Source organism: Lepidochelys olivacea, assembly GCF_965140295.1.
Source record: "Lepidochelys olivacea isolate rLepOli2 genome assembly, chromosome: 7".
Classification (NCBI taxonomy): Eukaryota; Metazoa; Chordata; order Testudines; family Cheloniidae; genus Lepidochelys; species Lepidochelys olivacea.
Window position 1 is genome coordinate 126,094,333 of NC_140417.1, and position 19,516 is coordinate 126,113,848.

A 19,516-nucleotide genomic window follows, 5' to 3' on the forward strand; every position below is an offset into this window, starting at 1 on the left:
GGGAACTTTCCTCAGCCCTGGGAAAGAGCAGATGGGTCACACTGCTCTGAATGAAGATCTGCTCAGAGGCTACATCCGCATTTCCTAAACTAGTCCACGGAGCACTGGCTGGCCACATGCAGAGAAATGGTTTGCTGGATGGTCCTAGCTCTCCTCGTCTCCCACTGCTTCTACAGGAGTCTTGGTTCTCCATGGCATAGTGCCCAGATGCCTGTAATTGCAGCCAGGAATGAGGAGGATGCAGCCCATGGGCCTCCATCAGTAACTGCTGCATGAGAAGAAATAGGATCTACTCAGAAGGAATGGAACCACCCGTGGGACAGGGGCTATGATCCAGAGAAGAAGTCCCCTGTGGAGGAGATGATCAAATGTCTAGGCAACATCTCACCAAGTGGTGAACATGGATATACACATGTGGAGGAAAGCCAGGCAAAAAAACAGGAACAGAAGAGATACATGGGGAGTGAATTAGTTATTCAAGGACACATTTTGGATTCATCAGAACTTTCCAGTAGCATTTTGCCCTGTCAGTAGCTGTAGTTGCCAGGGGGATGCAATTGTGAATGGGAAGGGAAAGTAGCCATGAGACACCAGCAAAGAATGAACGCTTGGACAAGTCTCTTTAAAATAAGAGGAAGCCTTGGATCGTGGGGCTGGCCGCTATTGCTTGGGGGGGGGGGGGGGCATGGGCAGAGGAGTCCACCCCACAGCAGTTCAGACTAAGGCTGGAGCCTATTACAATAGTTAAGAGTCTGGCCATGCAAGGTCATGTCCATCTTCCCTCTGCCACCGGCACGTCAATGCCAGTTTAGGCGGTTACCCAGCAATGCAGACACAGAGCGCAGGCAGCAAGACAAAGCACCGGGCAGGGCATCCTTCGGAGATGGAGGTTTATTTTCTTTCAGCAACACAAAGAAGCAGCGACACAAACAATCACACTCTTTGCTCGTGTGAGGCAAAAGCCAACAATAGCCTCACTTCCTGAAATTTTACAGTGCCTCCAACCCACAGACAGGACAAGGGGCCCCAAGAATTTGGGCACCTATCCCACAATGCACTGCACCTGTACAGGAGTTGACTGGTTATATTGGGTCTATTTGGTTGCACAGAAATAGGCAGCTTTGAGATGTCTGGGTCCCAGTGCATATGGCTGCTGTCAGTTAAATGAGATGAGATGGCTTACTTTGTCACCAGCCCCAGGAGGGCACTGGCCGGTATTATGAGGGGGCTTTCAGAGATGCAGGCAGACTGATATCCCTGATACAGCCACTATTCCCCAACCCTAACAGGTGTGACAGAGGTGAGTTATAAGCAGGGAACAGAGACTACACACTATTGCTTTGGTGGGTTCAGATGGGAGTTCAGTGGTTTGTGTTCCTCACTGGAACTTGGTGACAGCTTCGTGGATGGAGCTGGCCACATAGTCCAGGTTCTTGGTGGTCAGGCCGCACATGTTGATGCGTCCATTGGCCATCAGGTAGATGTGCTTCTCCTTGATCATGTACTCCACTTGCTTAGCTGGGGAAACATTTGAGAAAGAAGTCAGGTCAGCCATGTGGGAGACCTGGAAATCCCAGAGTGCAGTTCAGTGCTGCATCTCATCAGCTTTCAGAATGGAGAGAAGGGGTTCAGGACCTGGCCAGTGAAATAAAGCATAGAGCTACTCCAAACCCAGCCTCTCCCAGCAAAAGATGCAGTAGAGAGAACAGCAGGAGCACTGGCTGTTCAGTAAACTCTAAGCTATTCCAGTCCTGGTCAGACCCAGCAGGAGGTGCTGTAGAGATCAGGCCAGGAGTGCTGACTGCTCTATCCAGACTTTCTTACTACCCATTAGAGGCCCAAGACTGCACCCCAGAAAGACACTGGAGAAGTTCTTTAGCAAATCCAGCTTGGGTTCTTGCAGCCCAACCCCACTCAGTTCCAGGCCCCTGAGCTCACCTCCTGCCGCAACAGCATCTGGTTCATTGATACTTACGGTTCAGCCCTGTGAAACTGAACATGCCGATCTGCTCAGTGATGTGATTCCAGGTGCCTGGGGTCCCAAGAGCCTGGAGCCGAGCCCTGAGCTCTGACCGCATTAGCGAGACCCGATCAGCCATCGTTTTCACATTGTCCTTCCTGTGCAGGGGAGAGAGTGAGCCGGTAGTGGGATTCAGCCATGTCCATCCATGCCCCGGTATGACAGCTCCTCCCTTCACCACCCTGTTTTGGCACCAGCACTGCTTACCACTCAGTCAAGAGCTGCGGGCAGGCAAGGGTGGTAGCCACAATATGTGCTCCTTGTGAGGGAGGGTTGGACCAGATGGCACGGACAATCTTCTCCATCTGGGAAAGAACACGCTGCATGTTGTCAGCATCCTTCCCCACCACATTCAGGTTCCCCACTCGCTCATCTGGAGACAGACATGGAGACATGAGCCACTAGACCCAACCCCTGTGCCCCACAGCCCGGCAGGCTTCACCCACCAAACCCAGGGAGGCTGGCCCCATCTGCAGGGTCAGATACTCACTGTAGAGCCCGAAGTTCTTGGAGAAGGACTGAGCACAGAAGAGTTCGAAGCCCTCAGAGACAAAGTACCGCACGGCCCAGGCGTCTCTGTCCAGGCAGCCGGAGGCAAAGCCCTGATAGGCTGAGTCAAAGAATGGGAACAGGAACCGGCGCTGCAGACAGGAAGATAGTTAGAGGCAAGACCCCGCCCCTACCCCTAAGAACCCCTTGTCCTGATTTCTGCCCCCTCCCCTCACCCAAGCAGGGTGGGCTGATCTGCTGGGAAGTCCTTTAAGAGTCAGCATGAATCTGGGGCAGGGTGGGAACCCCTTCAAGCCTGACTGGAGCACTGCCATTAGAACTTGAATGAAGAGGGAGACTTAGAGATATGGTGGTGAGCGTGTCACATCACAGGCCAGTGGACGGGAGAGGAAGGTCATGGCAAGGAAACAGCAGCAGCTGCCCCACACACTACCTGGGAGAAGGACAGAGGTGTCCCCTTTATCTGGCTAGTGTGTTCTTTGGGGGACAGAGGAGGGGATATTACTGGGCACCCAGGAGAGAGAAAGACTGCCCTTGTACCAGACAGAGCTGGAGATTAAAGGCAAGTTAGCAGCACAAGCACAACTGGGGCAATTTAAACATCCTGTGGTGTCCAAGAGCAGACTTCTGCTGGTCCCAGCCCCTCCTCATTCTTACCTAAGCCTCCAGCAACTCACTGGCCCCTCCTCATGGGGAGGGGCCCTTTCTCCCACTCCTCACCCAGCTTTGTCCCCCCTCTTCCCCAAAATAGAGTCTAGAGTCATAGAATCATAGAATATCAGGGTTGGAAGGGACCCCAGAAGGTCATCTAGTCCAACCCCCTGCTCCAAGCAGGACCAATTCCCAGTTAAATCATCCCAGCCAGGGCTTTGTCAAGCCTGACCTTAAAAACCTCTAAGGAAGGAGATTCTACCACCTCCCTAGGTAACGCATTCCAGTGTTTCACCACCCTCTTAGTGAAAAAGTTTTTCCTAATATCCAATCTAAACCTCCCCCCCTGCAACTTGAGACCATTACTCCTCGTTCTGTCATCTGCTACCATTGAGAACAGTCTAGAGCCATCCTCTTTGGAACCCCCTTTCAGGTAGTTGAAAGCAGCTATCAAATCCCCCCTCATTCTTCTCTTCTGCAGGCTAAACAATCCCAGCTCCCTCAGCCTCTCCTCATAACTCATGTGTTCCAGTCCCCTAATCATTTTTGTTGCCCTTCGCTGGACTCTCTCCAATTTATCCACATCCTTCTTGAAGTGTGGGGCCCAAAACTGGACACAGTACTCCAGATGAGGCCTCACCAATGTCGAATAGAGGGGAACGATCACGTCCCTCGATCTGCTCGCTATGCCCCTACTTATACATCCCAAAATGCCATTGGCCTTCTTGGCAACAAGGGCACACTGCTGACTCATATCCAGCTTCTCGTCCACTGTCACCCCCAGGTCCCTTTCCGCAGAACTGCTGCCTAGCCATTCGGTCCCTAGTCTGTAGCTGTGCATTGGGTTCTTCCAGGACCCTGCACTTATCCTTATTGAACCTCATCAGATTTCTTTTGGCCCAATCCTCCAATTTGTCTAGGTCCTTCTGTATCCTATCCCTCCCCTCCAGCGTATCTACCACTCCTCCCAGTTTAGTATCATCCGCAAATTTGCTGAGAGTGCAATCTACACCATCCTCCAGATCATTTATGAAGATATTGAACAAAACCGTCCTGTTTGTGCTCTGGTTGGCTCAAGGGCTTTCTGCTCCCTGGCCACACTACAGCCCTCTCCCCACCAGTCCCCTCTGTGCTGATACCTTCATGACAGCAGCAATCTGTTTCCACTGCTCCAGGGTGGGGTCTGTGCCAGTTGGGTTGTGCGCACAGGCATGCAGAACAAAGATGGAGAACTCCGGTGCACTCTGAGGAAAAAGCAGTTCTCAGTCACACGCACACACAGCAGAGGGCCCACATCCAGTCAGCCACCAGCTGCCTTGGCCGCTCTGCTGGACTTAACCACAGAGATCTGGTTCCAGTCCTGCTCCAGTTACCCCAAGGCAAGAAACTGGCCGGCTCCTGCACAGAAGGGCCTGGCTGATCTGAAACTAGGGCAGCTGGTGCCTTTGGATGCAGCTCAGGAGATCTCCTCTCCAAGGCACTCTTACCCACCTCCATGTCCTCCAGGAGCCCCTCCAGGTCCAGCCCCCTCTTAGCAGCATCCCAGTAGCGATAGGTCCGGATGTCCTTAAAGCCAGCGTTCGCAAACACAGAGTTATGGTTCTCTGAGGAGAGAGATCAGATCAGTCCATCTGCATTGGAGAGCTGCCCCTGAGCCAGCCAGTTCTTCCAATCCTGACTTAGCCTGCCTCCCGCCACACCGCCCATGGGGTAGGGGGTGAACCTCTCCCTTGTTTGTATGACACCCCACTCCCCCGCCCCAGCATGAAGAGCCTGGCTCCCACCTTACCCACCAGCGAGGAGTAAGCGTGAGCATGCTGCAGCACTCACCCCAGGAAGGAGAAGAGACGTAGACAGGAGTTGCTGTGTTGTTGGTTCCATTGTACCAGCGCCGCAGGAATTCTGCTCCAATGCAAAGAGCACCAGTCCCACCCAAGCACTGAACGCCTCCTACCTGAAAGGCAGGCAGGGTCACCAAGAGCCTGCCACTGACAGATGGCACCAGTGCAGAGATCATGTGGAAACATCAGAAAGGGACAGAGTAAGATGAGCCTCGCTGGCCTCCAATTACTAAAGGGATCAACCCCTCGCAGTCCAGGAATTCAGCACGCCTCATCCAATCTGAGGCAGATCCCTTTCGTTACCACATTCCAGGACAGTGCCTCCTAGGCCAGGCTTCCTGACATCAAAGCAGCAGCTCCTCTGCAATATGGGGCAGGCTCTGCTCCTCACTGACTGCTAACCATTTAGCTCCTTATATGGCCCCATAACCATGGTATCAGCGTGCCTGTTTCCAGGCCAACCTGGACTTTCATATCGCAGCCACATAGTTCAGAGCTGACCATCAGATGCACTAACACACCTAAATCACCCCCCATCTACCCCCAGCTTCCATCCTACTGTCACCCTTCCTTAAACAGCTTCTCTCGCATTTCTCACACCCCCTTTGGCCTCGGCAGGTTCCAGCTGTTTCTGTCACACCTGTTGACCCTTCCCATCAGACTCCAAGGGCAATTGCCTGGCCAGTTCTGGAACTGTTCACCATCAGGTGGCAGGACCCATATCTTCCTATCAGTTTCTGGTATTCAGCCTCCAGATGGGAGCACAAAACCTGCTTGTTCAGAGAGCTCTGAGCACTCACAGCAACAGCTCCATGCAGCCAGAATGCAGATTGCAAACTGAGCTCAGTGCCAGACCAGTCAGGGCAAACTCTGCAATCCTGGCAAGATCTTCCCCCCTCCAGAGACCCCATTCACCAGTACATCTCAGCAAGGAGTCGCTTCCCCCCAGAGCTTACACGATTCTCCTTGATAGCACGACTGTCTTCCCCAAGCGCGATCCTTGAAGCGTTGGCCCGGAACTCAGGCAGGCCGAGGATTGGCAGGTATTCATGGCTCAAGCTGGCATCATTGGCGATCTTCTGTTCGACTTTCTTCACTACTGGCAGGACCCAGGGCTGCCCCTCATCTGTGCGATAGGCTGCAAGAGAGAAAAGGAGAGTCTTACGCTCCACAAGACATGTCCCGAGGAGACCCTCGGCCAGAAAAATTTACCCACTGTTATTAGACTAGGTCTCTTTCCCCTTCTCGCAATTGCTATTCAGATCCAGAGGCTGAGGCCACAGGGAGGGCAACGGTACGTTTTCTTATGACCTGGGATGTGTCCTTTATAGACAGTCTCTGGAATCCATAGCACCACACACACGCACACAGAGTTTCCCCATCAAAACGTTTCATGAGTAAAGAAGCTAAATTAGGAAATGATTAGAAGGATTCTGTTAACCTTCCAAACACCAAGGGACAGTACAAGCTCCACTACACTAGCTTCTGGACAGAGACTCCCCACACAAAAACACCTGACCCGCAGCGATCATAGTAGTGCCACCTTTGTACCATCCAGTGCACTCACTAGCATGCACATGCTGTGGATTAGGCTTGTAAACTCTGTGGAGCAGGGATGAGTCTATAGTCCATTCCCTATAGCACTGAGCATGCTTGATGGAACCTGGTAAATACATTTCACAGGGAAGAGGGAGCGACCGTAATCGAAATAACATCTCCTCAGCATCTTTCAGGACAAAATGCTTTCTAAACCAGCCCACATGTGCAGGGAAATGCAGCCACCTCTGCATATAAACCGAAAGCAAGATGGAAAAATAGCACACAAGCAGCTGCAGACTAGCTGAGATGAAGAGATGTTGGAGCAAACCATAGGTCTTGGGAAAAGGGCCATGGGTTATTTAGCATCTGTCTAACCCTAAAGGTCTATATACAACATAATGCATGGAACTCCAGTTATCTGCCTTAGGAGGGAGGGCAGAGCTGACCGTGTCAACAGGGAATCTTGGGGTCTCAAGCCTGAATCTTAGAATCAATTCCCCTCCATTGTGTAGTGCAAGGAACAGGCATCTGGGACCCACTATGTAATTATGGAGTCTGGGCTACTTCCATGCCATTTTACAGCTCAGACACTGGGGGGGGGGGGGGGGGCTCCCATATTGTTCCCTAAATGGAACGGAATCAGAATGACAAAGATTGAATTTGGACAGAGATTAGGATATAGGCTTCTGTCTCTTTGGCACTGGTTTCAAGGCAACTAGGGGCCTTAGAGACTGAAAACAATTGCCTTCAACAACTGTTCCTTCACCCTGACGTGAGATGAGTTATTAGTTCTCCCCCAGACAGGTGTCCAGTGCAAGAGTCATCACTAGCACTAATCTGCTCTCCTGATACTACTCTCAGAGATCTTACCGAATGAACTGTGCAGACTGAAGTCCATTCTGCCCTCGGGGGTGGTATTGCCCGATTCCCGGGGCTGGGCGTATTACGGGCTGAGTAGAGAAGCCTACTTGGGAGGGCACAGCACTGACTAGAAGTGTTCAGTCGCCAAAGCCATGGAGCTGTAGGTACCCCTACAAAGGCAGGTCACACGCGCTAACCCTCCGCACATCTCTAGGAATGTCTGTCCCAGCACATCACCGTGCTGAACACTAACAGATAGCCTAGACCCTACCTCCTGTGCAGAGGACAAAGATCACGCCTCCCCTCCCACCCAGCTTTGCTTTGCGCAAGGAGGCAACCCATCCAAGGTCACACAGTGCGGGGGTAGTGTTGAAAAGGAGCCAGCCCACCAGGCCTTCTGACTGCCTCCACCCCCCAGACCTCCTTCCCTAAGGGCCTGCCTGGGTGCCAGCATCCTGGCTCAGCTTAGCACATGGAAAGGGGGGCAGAGCAGCTGGAGGCTAAAGGGGAAGTGAGCACTGAGCATGGCCTAGGGCAGCTGCAGGGCAATGGGGCCTAGAGGTAAGAGAAGGGAGACCCCCAAGCACAGCTAGTGTTCAGGTGACCCATTGCGGAGAACAGGAAGCAACTCAGGGAGGGGCCGGTCACTCACCTTCTAGAGCCACCCGCAATCGCCTGGCTGACCTGAGGCCCCCACAACCCCCATATCAGCCCAGGTCACGCCTCGCCACCCGCCCTCCATCCGGGATCAGACACAGGGGCCACTGGGAGCGCACTAGACTGACCCATTCACCACCCGCCCCCAGTTTCCCACTCACCACCCTGCCCACACCCCACCAGCCCCCCCCACTCACACTCCCCCCTGGCCCCCCCACTCACTCCCTCTCCCCCCCACCCCACCCAGCCCCCTCAGTCCCTCTCCCCCACCCCTCCCCCCACTCACCACCCCGCCCACACCCCACCAGCCCCCCCCACTCACTCCCTCTCCCCCCTCGGCCCCGCCCACTCACTCCCTCTCCCCCCCACCCCACCCAGCCCCCCCAGTCCCTCTCCCCCGCCCAGCCCACCCCCCACCACACACACACGCACTCCCCCTCCCCCCCACTCACCACCCCACCCGCCCCCCAATCCCCCCCACTCCCCCCCGCCCGGCCCGGCCCCCCCCCACACACTCCCCCTCCCCCCCGGCCCAGCCCCCCACCACACGCACTCCCCCTCCCCCCCACCCCGCCCACACCCCACCAGCCCCCCAATCCCCCCCACTCACACTCCCCCCCGGCCCCCCCCTCTCCCCCGCCCGGCCCAGCCCCCCCACACACACTCCCCCTCCCCCCCGGCCCCCGGGCGGCCCGGCCCCCACACACTCCCCCTCCCCCCCGGCCCCCGGGCGGCCCGGCCCCCCCCCCCACTCACCGCCCAGCCCCCGGGCGGCCCGGCCCCCCCCCCACTCACCGCCCAGCCCCAGGTTGACTTTCCGCGGGTCCGCGTCCTCCCGGAAGTCGGCCGTGAGCCGGAAGACGACGACGGGCGGGGCGCGCGGGACGTGGGCGAAGACGGAGCCGGCGGCCATGGCTCCCTGCGGCTGCAGCGCCGGTCAACTGAGGCCGCCGCTTAGAGGAGACTCTCACCTTCCCGGCCAGCGGGGGTGGGACCGGGCGCAGCCAATCCCAGAGCGGCAAAGGAGAGGGCGAGCGGGGACAGCCAATCAGATATCGTCGGAGGGTGGGAGGACCCGAGATAGCCAATCAGAAGGCCCAGACTGGCGGTCCATGAACACCCAATGACAAAGCGGGAGAGATGGGCGGGGTCCGCATAGCCTATCACAGTGCGGCAGGGCAGGCGTGATTCCCCAGTACCCAATCACAAGGCGGCTGCTGACGGCCCCTTTGCGGCCGGGGCGAACCGCGGAGGCTGCACTGATTGGAGGAGAGGGGGGGCTCCGAGGGGTTCCTGTCACGCTGGGAACGCTGGGGCGGGGGCGGGGCCTGTCGCTCGCGAGCGGGGGCGGGTTTGGGCGGGAATCGCGCCAGGAGCCGGGCTGGGGGGGGGGTCACCGTGACCCGCGGGGCCGGGCCGGAGCGGGCGCGGGCGCGGGCCCCGGCTGGGGTTCGGGGGGGGGCCTGGCTCGGGGTTCGCGGGGGGGCCTGGCTCGGGCCCCGGCTGGGGTTCGCGGGGGGGGCTGGCTCGGGGTTCGGGGGGGGGCCTGGCTCGGGCCCCGGCTGGGGTTCGCGGGGGGGCCTGGCTCGGGGTTCGGGGGGGCGGCCTGGCTCGGGCCCCGGCTGGGGTTCGGGGGGGGGCTGGCTCGGGGTTCGCGGGGGGGCCTGGCTCGGGCCCCGGCTGGGGCTGGCTCGGGGTTCGCGGGGGGGCCTGGCTCGGGCCCCGGCTGGGGTTCGCGGGGGGGGCTGGCTCGGGGTTCGGGGGGGGCCTGGCTCGGGCCCCGGCTGGGGTTCGCGGGGGGGGCTGGCTCGGGGTTCGCGGGGGGGCCTGGCTCGGGCCCCGGCTGGGGTTCGGGGGGGGGGCTGGCTCGGGGTTCGCGGGGGGGCCTGGCTCGGGCCCCGGCTGGAGTTCGGGGGGGGGGGCTGGCTCGGGGTTCGCGGGGGGGCCTGGCTCGGGCCCCGGCTGGGGTTCGGGGGGGGGGCTCGCTCGGGGTTCGCGGGGGGGCCTGGCTCGGGCCCCGGCTGGGGTTCGGGGGGGGGCTCGCTCGGGGTTCGCGGGGGGGCCTGGCTCGGGCCCCGGCTGGGGTTCGGGGGGGGGGCTGGCTCGGGGTTCGCGGGGGGGCCTGGCTCGGGCCCCGGCTGGGGTTCGGGGGGGGGCTGGCTCGGGGTTCGCGGGGGGGCCTGGCTCGGGCCCCGGCTGGGGTTCGGGGGGGGGGGCTGGCTCGGGGTTCGCGGGGGGGCCTGGCTCGGGCCCCGGCTGGGGCTGGCTCGGGGTTCGCGGGGGGGCCTGGCTCGGGCCCCGGCTGGGGTTCGCGGGGGGGGCTGGCTCGGGGTTCGGGGGGGGGCCTGGCTCGGGCCCCGGCTGGGGTTCGCGGGGGGGGCTGGCTCGGGGTTCGCGGGGGGGCCTGGCTCGGGCCCCGGCTGGGGTTCGGGGGGGGGGGGCTGGCTCGGGGTTCGCGGGGGGGCCTGGCTCGGGCCCCGGCTGGAGTTCGGGGGGGGGCCTGGCTCGGGACCCGGAGTTCGGGGGGGGGCCTGGCTCGGGACCCAGAGTTCGGGGGGGGGCTCGCTCGTGCCCCGCCTGGAGTTCGGGGGGGGGGGCCTGGCTCGGGACCCGGCTGGAGTTCGGGGGGGGGGCCTGGCTCGGGACCCGGAGTTCGGGGGGGGGCTCGCTCGTGCCCCGGCTGGGGTTCGGGGGGGGCCTGGCTCAGGGTTCGGGGGGGCTGGCTCGGGGATCAGGGGGGGCCTGGCTCGGGCCCCGGCTGGGGTTCGGGGGGGACCCACGGGGCGCTGGCTGGGTCTGGGCCCCGGGGAGCAGCACCTCGGGGGGCGAAGTGGTTAGGGTCACAGAATGACTAGGACTGGGGGGCAGGGGGGTGGGTGGCTGATCATTTGTTTTTCCTAGGCTAGGCAGAGTGCAGGTCTGGTGTTTATCCTGCAGGTGGAGAACAGCCATGTTTGGTTTTGTGCACTTTTTTCCCTGTTTTTAATGGCTATTTGCACAATTGCAGGAAACCCCGGGCGGTGTCGGACAATCATTTTTAATGACAGTCTCTAATATGTTCTCAAGCCCCATTTTTCTTACTTTGCAGAGCTGTAACTCTCCATTATTATCGATGGAAATGGTTTTCGTCAGTTTGGGCCTGTGTGGTGAGTTTCATGTTCACTAACATTTACTGGTTAAAAAACTAATCCTGTTAAGCCTTATTATTATGGTATGCTGGTCCCCACACCAGACCCCCTACCAGAGAAAGCCCCTAACCCAAAGACCTCACAATCTAAATAACAAGCTGAGAAGACTAGAGGAGCCGAGAGGCCCAGAGGAATGTGGTAACTTTCAGACGCCCTAATCGTCGGAGCCCTGGGTGCCTGGGACCCCTGCAACAAGCGTGTGCTGCAGACCTGCAGGATTGGTCGATGCTACACACAGCTCATGAGGCACCTCGTGGTCTCGGACACCATCCAATGGTCCAGGGACATCTACACTGAACACATCACCGGCCACCGACAGTACCAGGAGGTGAGAGCCGGAGCAACATCGTGTTTTGACTACGAGAAAGGGACTGAGAGACTTTTTTCCGTTGGACCGTACAAACTGGAACCATAAACTCAATGAATGTTAAATCTCACCAAATGAGGGTCAATCCATCCTCATCATCATATCCACTCATTATACTCCACACCTGAACATAGCCATTATATGAACAACATACCCTCATGTCCCAATGTCTGTACTTTGACCCGTTAACCTTTTATCCCCAATCGGGGATATTGCAGATTATGTATTCCTTATACCACCAGACCTTAAACCAAACTTCGCACCCCTTGATGATCTGTACGTTATTCCCTGATAACCAGAAACTTCTACACTTAAACTCTGTACCGTTCACTTTTTTTTTTAAACATCATAATAAAATTTTCCCTCCTTTTCTCAGTCATCCATGCACCCACCTCATGAAATGTAAGGGTGCAGGAGGCCCCACATGGGTTACTCAGTGTTTGTGGTCTTGGCAGGCAAAGTGATGCTAATCGGGGTTGGTAGCGGGCTGGTATTTCAGAACAGAGAAGTCATACTATGGGGTGAGATGTGGAAGAAGACCCAGACAGCCGAGAGAGAAGGGATAAAAGGAGGTGGGGAAGTTGGCATAACTGCTAGCCTGCATGGGGTGGGGAGGTGACAAGAAATAATATCTGAGAAGTAGGTGGGGACAGAGGTTTTGCGCTGAGACAGTTTTACATTTGCGATGGGGAGAAGGAAAAGCCATGGAGACCTCTTGGTAACAAACACAGAACTTGATCCTACAATCAGCTCTGCACAGCCAGACTCCTCAGTGCAAGAATTGGACCATAGAGGGTCTCAGTCCATGATGCCCAGCTGATAGGAGAGATGAAGTGTTCGTTCAGCATTTCTGCAATGAACCCAGTTGTCCTCTGGATGCCGCTGTTGAGCCATGTTAGCTTTATACTTTTTATCCTACGTGGTTCTTTTGAGCCTCATGGTGCAGGTGAGCCTGGAGCCCTGCTGGGGATTTAACTAAGCAAAGGTTACTGGGTACTAAAATGAGTTCCATCTGGGAAGAGCGGCTGTATGAGAACACATCAAGCTGGGGCACTGCTGGATGAGGTGAAGCAGTTACTGCCCCAGACTCCTTCATTGCGTCTCTGCCCCAAGAAAGAGGCACTTTGCTGACCTGTCATGTTTTTAAAATTTGTTTATTTTTTTTAAGTTCTGGGGTTGGGGGCCTTTCAGCTCCGGGGCACTGGTTCAAAATTAGCCCAGCTAGTGACTGAAAGTCATTAACATCTTTTGGCTTTTTAATGGCCCATGTAAAATGAGGTGGGGATCTCAGCCTAGTTCAGCTAATATCCTTTGGCTGCCTCAACAAAGGGGTTGAGGAGCAAACTAGCTCTAGAGGCTGTATTGTCCCTCACCCTCTGGTCTTGGCCAAGGCATGTTGGTGGTCTTGTATGAAGGCAGCAGGCGTCGATGCTGCAAGCGTCATGCCTGCCCTGAAGACGAATAGACCTCGGTTGTCAGTCTCTCACCTGCCCCAAGCACCAAATTTGCTTTAAATAAAACCAAAACATGCATGAACAGACAAGACAAAACCTGAACAAGTTTAGGAGGATGCTCCAGGGCATGGGTGAAAATGGGTAATTTGAATGGAAATTCTCTTTCTGCCTGCACTATGGGACACTTGTGTGTGTCATGGTTGTGTTTCTCTCCAAGGCACTGTATGGCTGATCATTAAGGGCTTCCTGGGTGGGCTCAGAGGGAAAGAAATAAGGTAAAGTGTTCAGCTCCTTATATTTATATGTCCCCTCCTCTGGGCCTGCTTGAAGGTGTTTTGTCTGAGTTCTGCATCCCTTTGCCTTTGGCTGCAGTGATCTCTGGAAACTGTAAAAAGAAAAGGAGTACTTATGGCACCTTAGAGACTAACAAATTTTGACTCTCATTCTTATTAGTCTTATTCTAACTGTATTGGGGTGAGGTTACATGGATTCAGTCAGAATTATTAGGCATGAGGGCCAGTCCCTGCTAGAAGCAGCATGCAAACTAAACCAGGAGGGAAGATGATACTGGGTCCCCATCTGTCTAGTCCTGGGGGTGTCTCAAGGCGTTTGTGTTCCAGGGAAGAACTTTCTTGATGGTTTGGTGGAGTTCCGAGCAGGAAGGACGTGAACCAGGCCACATTCATCAGGAGTGAATCTCGGTTCAAATGCTGTAAAGTCCTTGAGCCTTCAGGACCCAACCATGTAGTGTCAAAAGTGTGAACAAACCCAGTATTGGGACGGCATTGCAGATCCGAATCTGCTCTTCAGGGCAGGGACTGTTCGTGCAGTACCCAGGCCAGTGGGGTCCCACTCCTGACGGGGGCCTCTGGGTGCTACTGAACAATAATAAAAGGAGTACTTGTGGCACCTTAGAGACTAACCAATTTATTAGAGCATAAGCTTATGCTCTAATAAATTGGTTAGTCTCTAAGGTGCCACAAGTCCTCCTTTTCTTTTTGCGAATACAGACTAACACGGCTGTTACTCTGAAACCTGAACAATAATAGTCTTCCTCTATCTGTGACTGACGGTCAGGAGTTTGGTGCTAGAATCACTGACCATTCCCGCGCATGGAAGTCAGGAGAGGGCTGCCCTCGAGAACTTACAGTGGCACAGCTGCATAAGCACTCTCCTGTAGCCACCCTACGCTGACAGAAGACAGCTTAACTACTGTCCCGCCGGCTTAACTACTCCAGCCCCCGCAAGTAGCAGAAGCTCTCCTGCTGGGATAGCATTGTCCACACCAGCACTTTTGTGGGTTTAACTTATGTCGCTTAGTGGGTGATATATTCACCCCTCCGAGCAACATAAGTTCTGCCGACGTAAACTGTAGTGTAGACGTGGCCTTTGGCTGGTTACTAAAATTAGTCTACCTAGCAACATCACTCAAGGGTGTGAAAAATTCACACCCCCCCACCCCCCCAAGAGACATAGTTAAGTCGACATATGCCCCAGCATAGATGCATGCCATTAGGTCAACAGAAGACTTCTCGAGGGGGTGCATTTACTCCAGTGACAGAAAAACCCTTCCATCACTGTAGCACGTGTCTATGCTACAGTGGCATAATTGCAGTGCTGCAGCTTGTCACGGTAGTGCCTGTCATGTTGATGTACCATAAGCTGGAGGGAGTTTAGAAAAGAAGCCATCATTCTGGGAATAGTTAATTTAGGAGTGGCAGCAGATACTGGCGACTGTCAGAGGCTTATGGGAGACGTGCCTCTCGGTGTCATAGCCAGAGGAACGTGGTGAGAACGTACAATTGAAGGAACCTTCTACCTGTCCCCAACAGGGAAAAGAGGGAGCAGCCCCTACAGCCTTTCATTCATGTTCATTCAGGTGAGGGATTCCCCTCCTTTCCCTTTGATGAGCCTCCACCAGTGGATCCTGACACTGACCACTCTGAGATAAAACAACAGTGTCAGCCACCTCTTCCCCCCAACCCCCCGGTCCATGTAGCAGAAGTTGGATTCTGTCCTGCAGCAGGACAGAATATCCTGGCTGCGGTGGGAAAGGGCAGAGCTGTTCTGTAGTTCACATAATGGGGTGTTAAATGGGATCACACTGGAGAAGCCTGTTGTGTCCCCAAAAAATCCCCTTTATCTTTCATAAATATTGTTCTGTTGTGACTGTTTTTGGCCATGTGTGTTGGTGTCAGGGCAGGGGCCTGTAGCAGCCTAAGGAGGAACCCAGACAGACAATAGTGAAGGAATGGGACATTCTTATACTGCCAGCTCTTCAAGGCAGGGACTGTTCCTTCCACTGTGTTTGTGCAGCACCTATGTTATGGGGCCTTGGTCCTAGTGGGGCCTCTCTGCCCAGCTATGGCACAAATAATACCTGCAATTAACCATGAATAATCTGAAATGTTTTGAGCACAACTGAGATTGCGCAGGAGATGGAGCTGAGTCCCAGTGCGGTCTAACTGGACTCTCGGGAATTATTCCCACTGGATTGTACTGGGTCGGGCTCAATTAGGCAAGCGAGGGACAGACACTGTCCTGAAGGGAGATAATGGAACCATACACATCGGAGAAGGAAAAACAATGGCTGCCCTGGCAGGAACATTCCCTACCCTGAAGAAGGCCTTCGGTAATTCAGTCTAATGTGGGAGGTTGCCGCAGCCCAGGCCTGTGGACCTGCAGCTTGGAAGAGGTTTCCTTTTGCTCAGTTTCATCCCATCCTTCGTAGCTGTTCCTCCTTGCTCCCATTACTGGAGAAGAAGCAGGATGAGAGGCACTAAACGCTCCATCAGCTGGAGCAGAACTACATGGAAGGAACTGTCTTCCTGTCTTACAAAGCTTTTGTAGAAAGGGAAGTTTTATAGGACTTCCGCTGAGAAAGTAACACCTGTGACAGTCACAGAACCATGGAAATGTAGGGCTGGAAGGGACCTTGAGAGGGCATCTAGTCTGCCCCCCTACACACACACACGTACAGAGGCAGGACCTTTCAAAAGGAAACAAAGGACCTTGTGAATGACAGACCCATCAGCGTGACCCAAGAGATACATAACACAACCGGTTACCACACTACACTACCACACAGCTGTGGAGTTTGTCGTTTTGAAAGCGCACAGAATCCATAACTGATCTCACCACCACAATTACATGAGAGCTTTCTTACCAGATTGAAAGATCTTCACCTTGCTGAAAAGAGAAGACATGTTAGAAACCCTGGAGCAGAGCAACAATCTACGAGACTCCCAAGCCGTATCTGCAGAAACTGCAGAGTGGCGTTTACATTTGGCCAAAGAGTGGACCATGAGCAAGAGGCAGGATTATCCTACCATATGCCAGCTTGTTGCAATTCATGCCCTCTGCCCTGGAGAAAACATGAATGGGATGAAAAGGGGCAAAAAAGGCAATAGCATTAGGCCTAATCCCCAAATCTTCACATGATTTTACCCTGTCCCTAACTCAGCCAAAACTTCCACTGAAGCTTGAAAAAGGACAGCGTGAAAACTGAATAAGGACTTCAGGGTTGGGCTTAATAATAGTTCTTAGTCCCCACACAGAGCCTTTCATCTTCACAGTGCTATATGGGCATTAGCCGATCAGTTAATACTGCTGATGAACAGCACCTGAGCACCCTTAAATTTGAGCAATGGTCAGAGAGTTGAATCAGAGGAATGAAAGTGAACATAGATATAGATTCTGGAGACCAAAATATTATATTATATATATGGGATATTATAAAGAGACAAGTCTGCCTAAATGATCTACGGCATCCTAGTCCTGAACCAGAGCAATGGGGTAAGGAGAAGTCTCCAGACCAGCAGGTTCTCAGAGCCCTTAGGGTATGTCTACCCTGTGATCAAAGACCTGTGGAACAGCTGTGGCTGGTCCAGGTCAACTAACTCAGGCTATTAAATTGCAGTGTAACTGTTCTGGCCTGGGCTAGAGTCCAGGCTCTGAGATGCTGCAAAGAGGGAGCGTCTCAGAGCCCAGGCTCCAGCCTGAGCAAGAACATCTACACTGCAATTTGTAGCCTGGCAGCCTGAGCACCATGAGCCTGAGTCAGCTGACCTGGGCTCTGAGCTTTGGTGCCTTGGGTTTTTTATTGTAGTGTAGACATACCCTTAATGGTTTCAGAGTAACAGCCGTGTTAGTCTGTATTTGCAAAAAGAAAAGGAGGACTTGTGGCGCCTTAGAGACTAACCAATTTATTTGAGCATAAGCTTTCGTGAGCTACAGCTCACTTCATTGTAGCTCACGAAAGCTTATGCTCAAATAAATTGGTTAGTCTCTAAGGTGCCACAAGTACTCCTTTTCTTTTTCCTTAATGGTTTCTAACTCTCCTGATCATTTGCTCTCCAGATTGACATGAGATAGCGTCAGTGGGATGGTGGAACTATTTTGCACAGGGGAAGAACACGGGGTGCTGGCATTTTCTGCCAGCCTGGCTGTACTAGCTTCTTGGCCACATTACCCATGGATGGAGCCCCGGGTGCCTGGCTCTGCTGTACGGATCATGTGGAAATGGTAGAGTGGGGTGGATAATGTCCATAGGCAGCGGAACATCACTGCACAAGATTCGTCACCACTTTTTACTCCATTTTCTGACCAGCTCTAATCGAGGCAGATAGTAGCGCTTTGACCCTCACCCATGCTACACATACTCTAGGTGCTCCTCCCTGGAGCTCATCTGGTGGCCTCACTTACCCGTGAGGCTGGGTGTTCGCAGCCCAAGCCTGGCTCTCGCTCCTTCGCTTTCACAGAGCAGTCGATCTGGTATGTGACTCTGGGAACAGCTGCATGAACGAGACAGGCACAAAACAGGAGGCTGCCGGGTCCCTTGCTGGAGTGGCTACGTGATAGCTTATTAGAACGTGAGCTCTGGCCCTTTCCTTTCATCTTGTCAAGTTACACAAAGGTTGCCACAGAACTGTGTGTAAAGTCAAGCAAGAATGTACAAATTGGCCCTGGGGTGCCCTCCCCCACCCTTCATCTCCCACCTCCGATTGACACCCAGAAATGATCTGCCACTCAGCATGAATGCTTGCAAAGGGTCCTGAACTGGAGTGAAACAGCCCCCTCCACCCTGCCCCCCACACTCATTGTCCCCACCCTGGGAATCTATGTTTATAGAGAGAGTGAGATGGGGGATGTGCACAGGTGTGCAGGGCCCTCCCTAGGGTTGGCCTTACACAAATTCACCAACAGCTGCTGCCTGGGGACCCGTCAGCTTGGGCAGCTCCTCCCCAGCTGATTCCTCCTCTCCCGCAGCCAAGCCTCCACCTCCTCCCACTCCAGCCTGTGGGGCTGAGCCTGGCTGCCACAGTGGAGAAGCCATGTTCAGGAGCGTGATTTTGACAGGCAAGATGGCTCTAGCAAGCTGAGCTCCATGCCAGCCAGGCAGGGGGAATTAGCCCAGCTCTCTTCCTACACCCCAGGGCCAGTACCCTGCTGTGGTTTTGCATTTCCTCCTCTGGCTGCCCTTGGTTTTCACCTGGGCATTAGCTAGTGTTAACTTTTCCTTAACACTAGGCACCCTCCTCTCCCCTCAGCATCTCCAGTTAAACAGCTGCAGCTCACTGACTGGCCCGTTCACCATCTGCTCCAAAGAGCATGGTGCTGCACCCATTAGTGTGGTAGCCATAGAATTAAAGCAGGGCCCACAGCCCCAGGGTGCTGGACACCCAGCCGAGCGGGCAGGCCAGCCCTGCCCCAAAGCCCTTACACTCTAACTAGACCTGACCGACACGGGGAGGGGAAGGGCTGACAGCCAAGTAGAGTGATGGAGTGGCTCAGGCTACAGCTGTTCCTGCTAGGCCGCTCTGGATGGGGGGTTATTTTCCCAGCATTCCTCTGAGTACAGATGTTCTCTCGGAGTGGGATCCAGACAGAGGAGGGTAAAATGTTTTCATTCCAAATGCTCAGGGTCAGGTCATGGTTTGTCTAAACGGCTTTTGTTGCTGTAATTATCAGATTAGCAGATCTCTGGCAGCATGTTTCAGGGCAGCAGCATTAACCCTTTAGTGCCCCCCCCCCCCCCGTGTTGTTAACCCCCTCCCCCCCCCCAGACTGCTGGGACAGCTGCTTTGCAGAGAAAGGGGAATAGCAAAGAGTGAGAAACAGAGCAAATACCAAGCCCAGGAGTTACTCTTTGCTCACAAGTCCAGGCGCCCAAAGGAAATATGTGCACCCCTGAGAGCAGCCAGCCAATATGGAGAGGGCTGTGGCTGCAAGAGGCCAATGCAGTGCTGGCCTGTGCATGCAGAAGCACGGTGTCACTGGGGGGTAGGAAATAGCCCCTCGCTATATAGCTCTGATACGATAGTATCTGGACTATTGCATTCACTTCCAGGCACCTCAGAACCAGAAAGACACAGGGAGCTCAGAGAAGAGCAAGAACGATGACAGGGCTGACGGGGAAGGAGAGATTC

General features: G+C 54.9%; 1 protein-coding gene across 1 annotated transcript; it reads right to left on the bottom strand.

The window, feature by feature from the left end:
• Window positions 1-876: 876 nt before the first annotated feature.
• Window positions 877-9,060, bottom strand: GOT1 (glutamic-oxaloacetic transaminase 1). The gene is made up of 9 exons (XM_084633651.1): window positions 8,875-9,060; window positions 5,979-6,160; window positions 5,012-5,135; window positions 4,673-4,785; window positions 4,321-4,425; window positions 2,511-2,661; window positions 2,228-2,393; window positions 1,976-2,118; window positions 877-1,518 (listed from the first exon to the last, which is right to left on the bottom strand). Exons 1-9 carry the CDS (start codon window positions 8,990-8,992, stop codon window positions 1,379-1,381), a joined length of 1,242 nt encoding a protein of 413 aa, XP_084489777.1. The 5' UTR covers window positions 8,993-9,060; the 3' UTR covers window positions 877-1,378.
• Window positions 9,061-19,516: the final 10,456 nt, after the last annotated feature.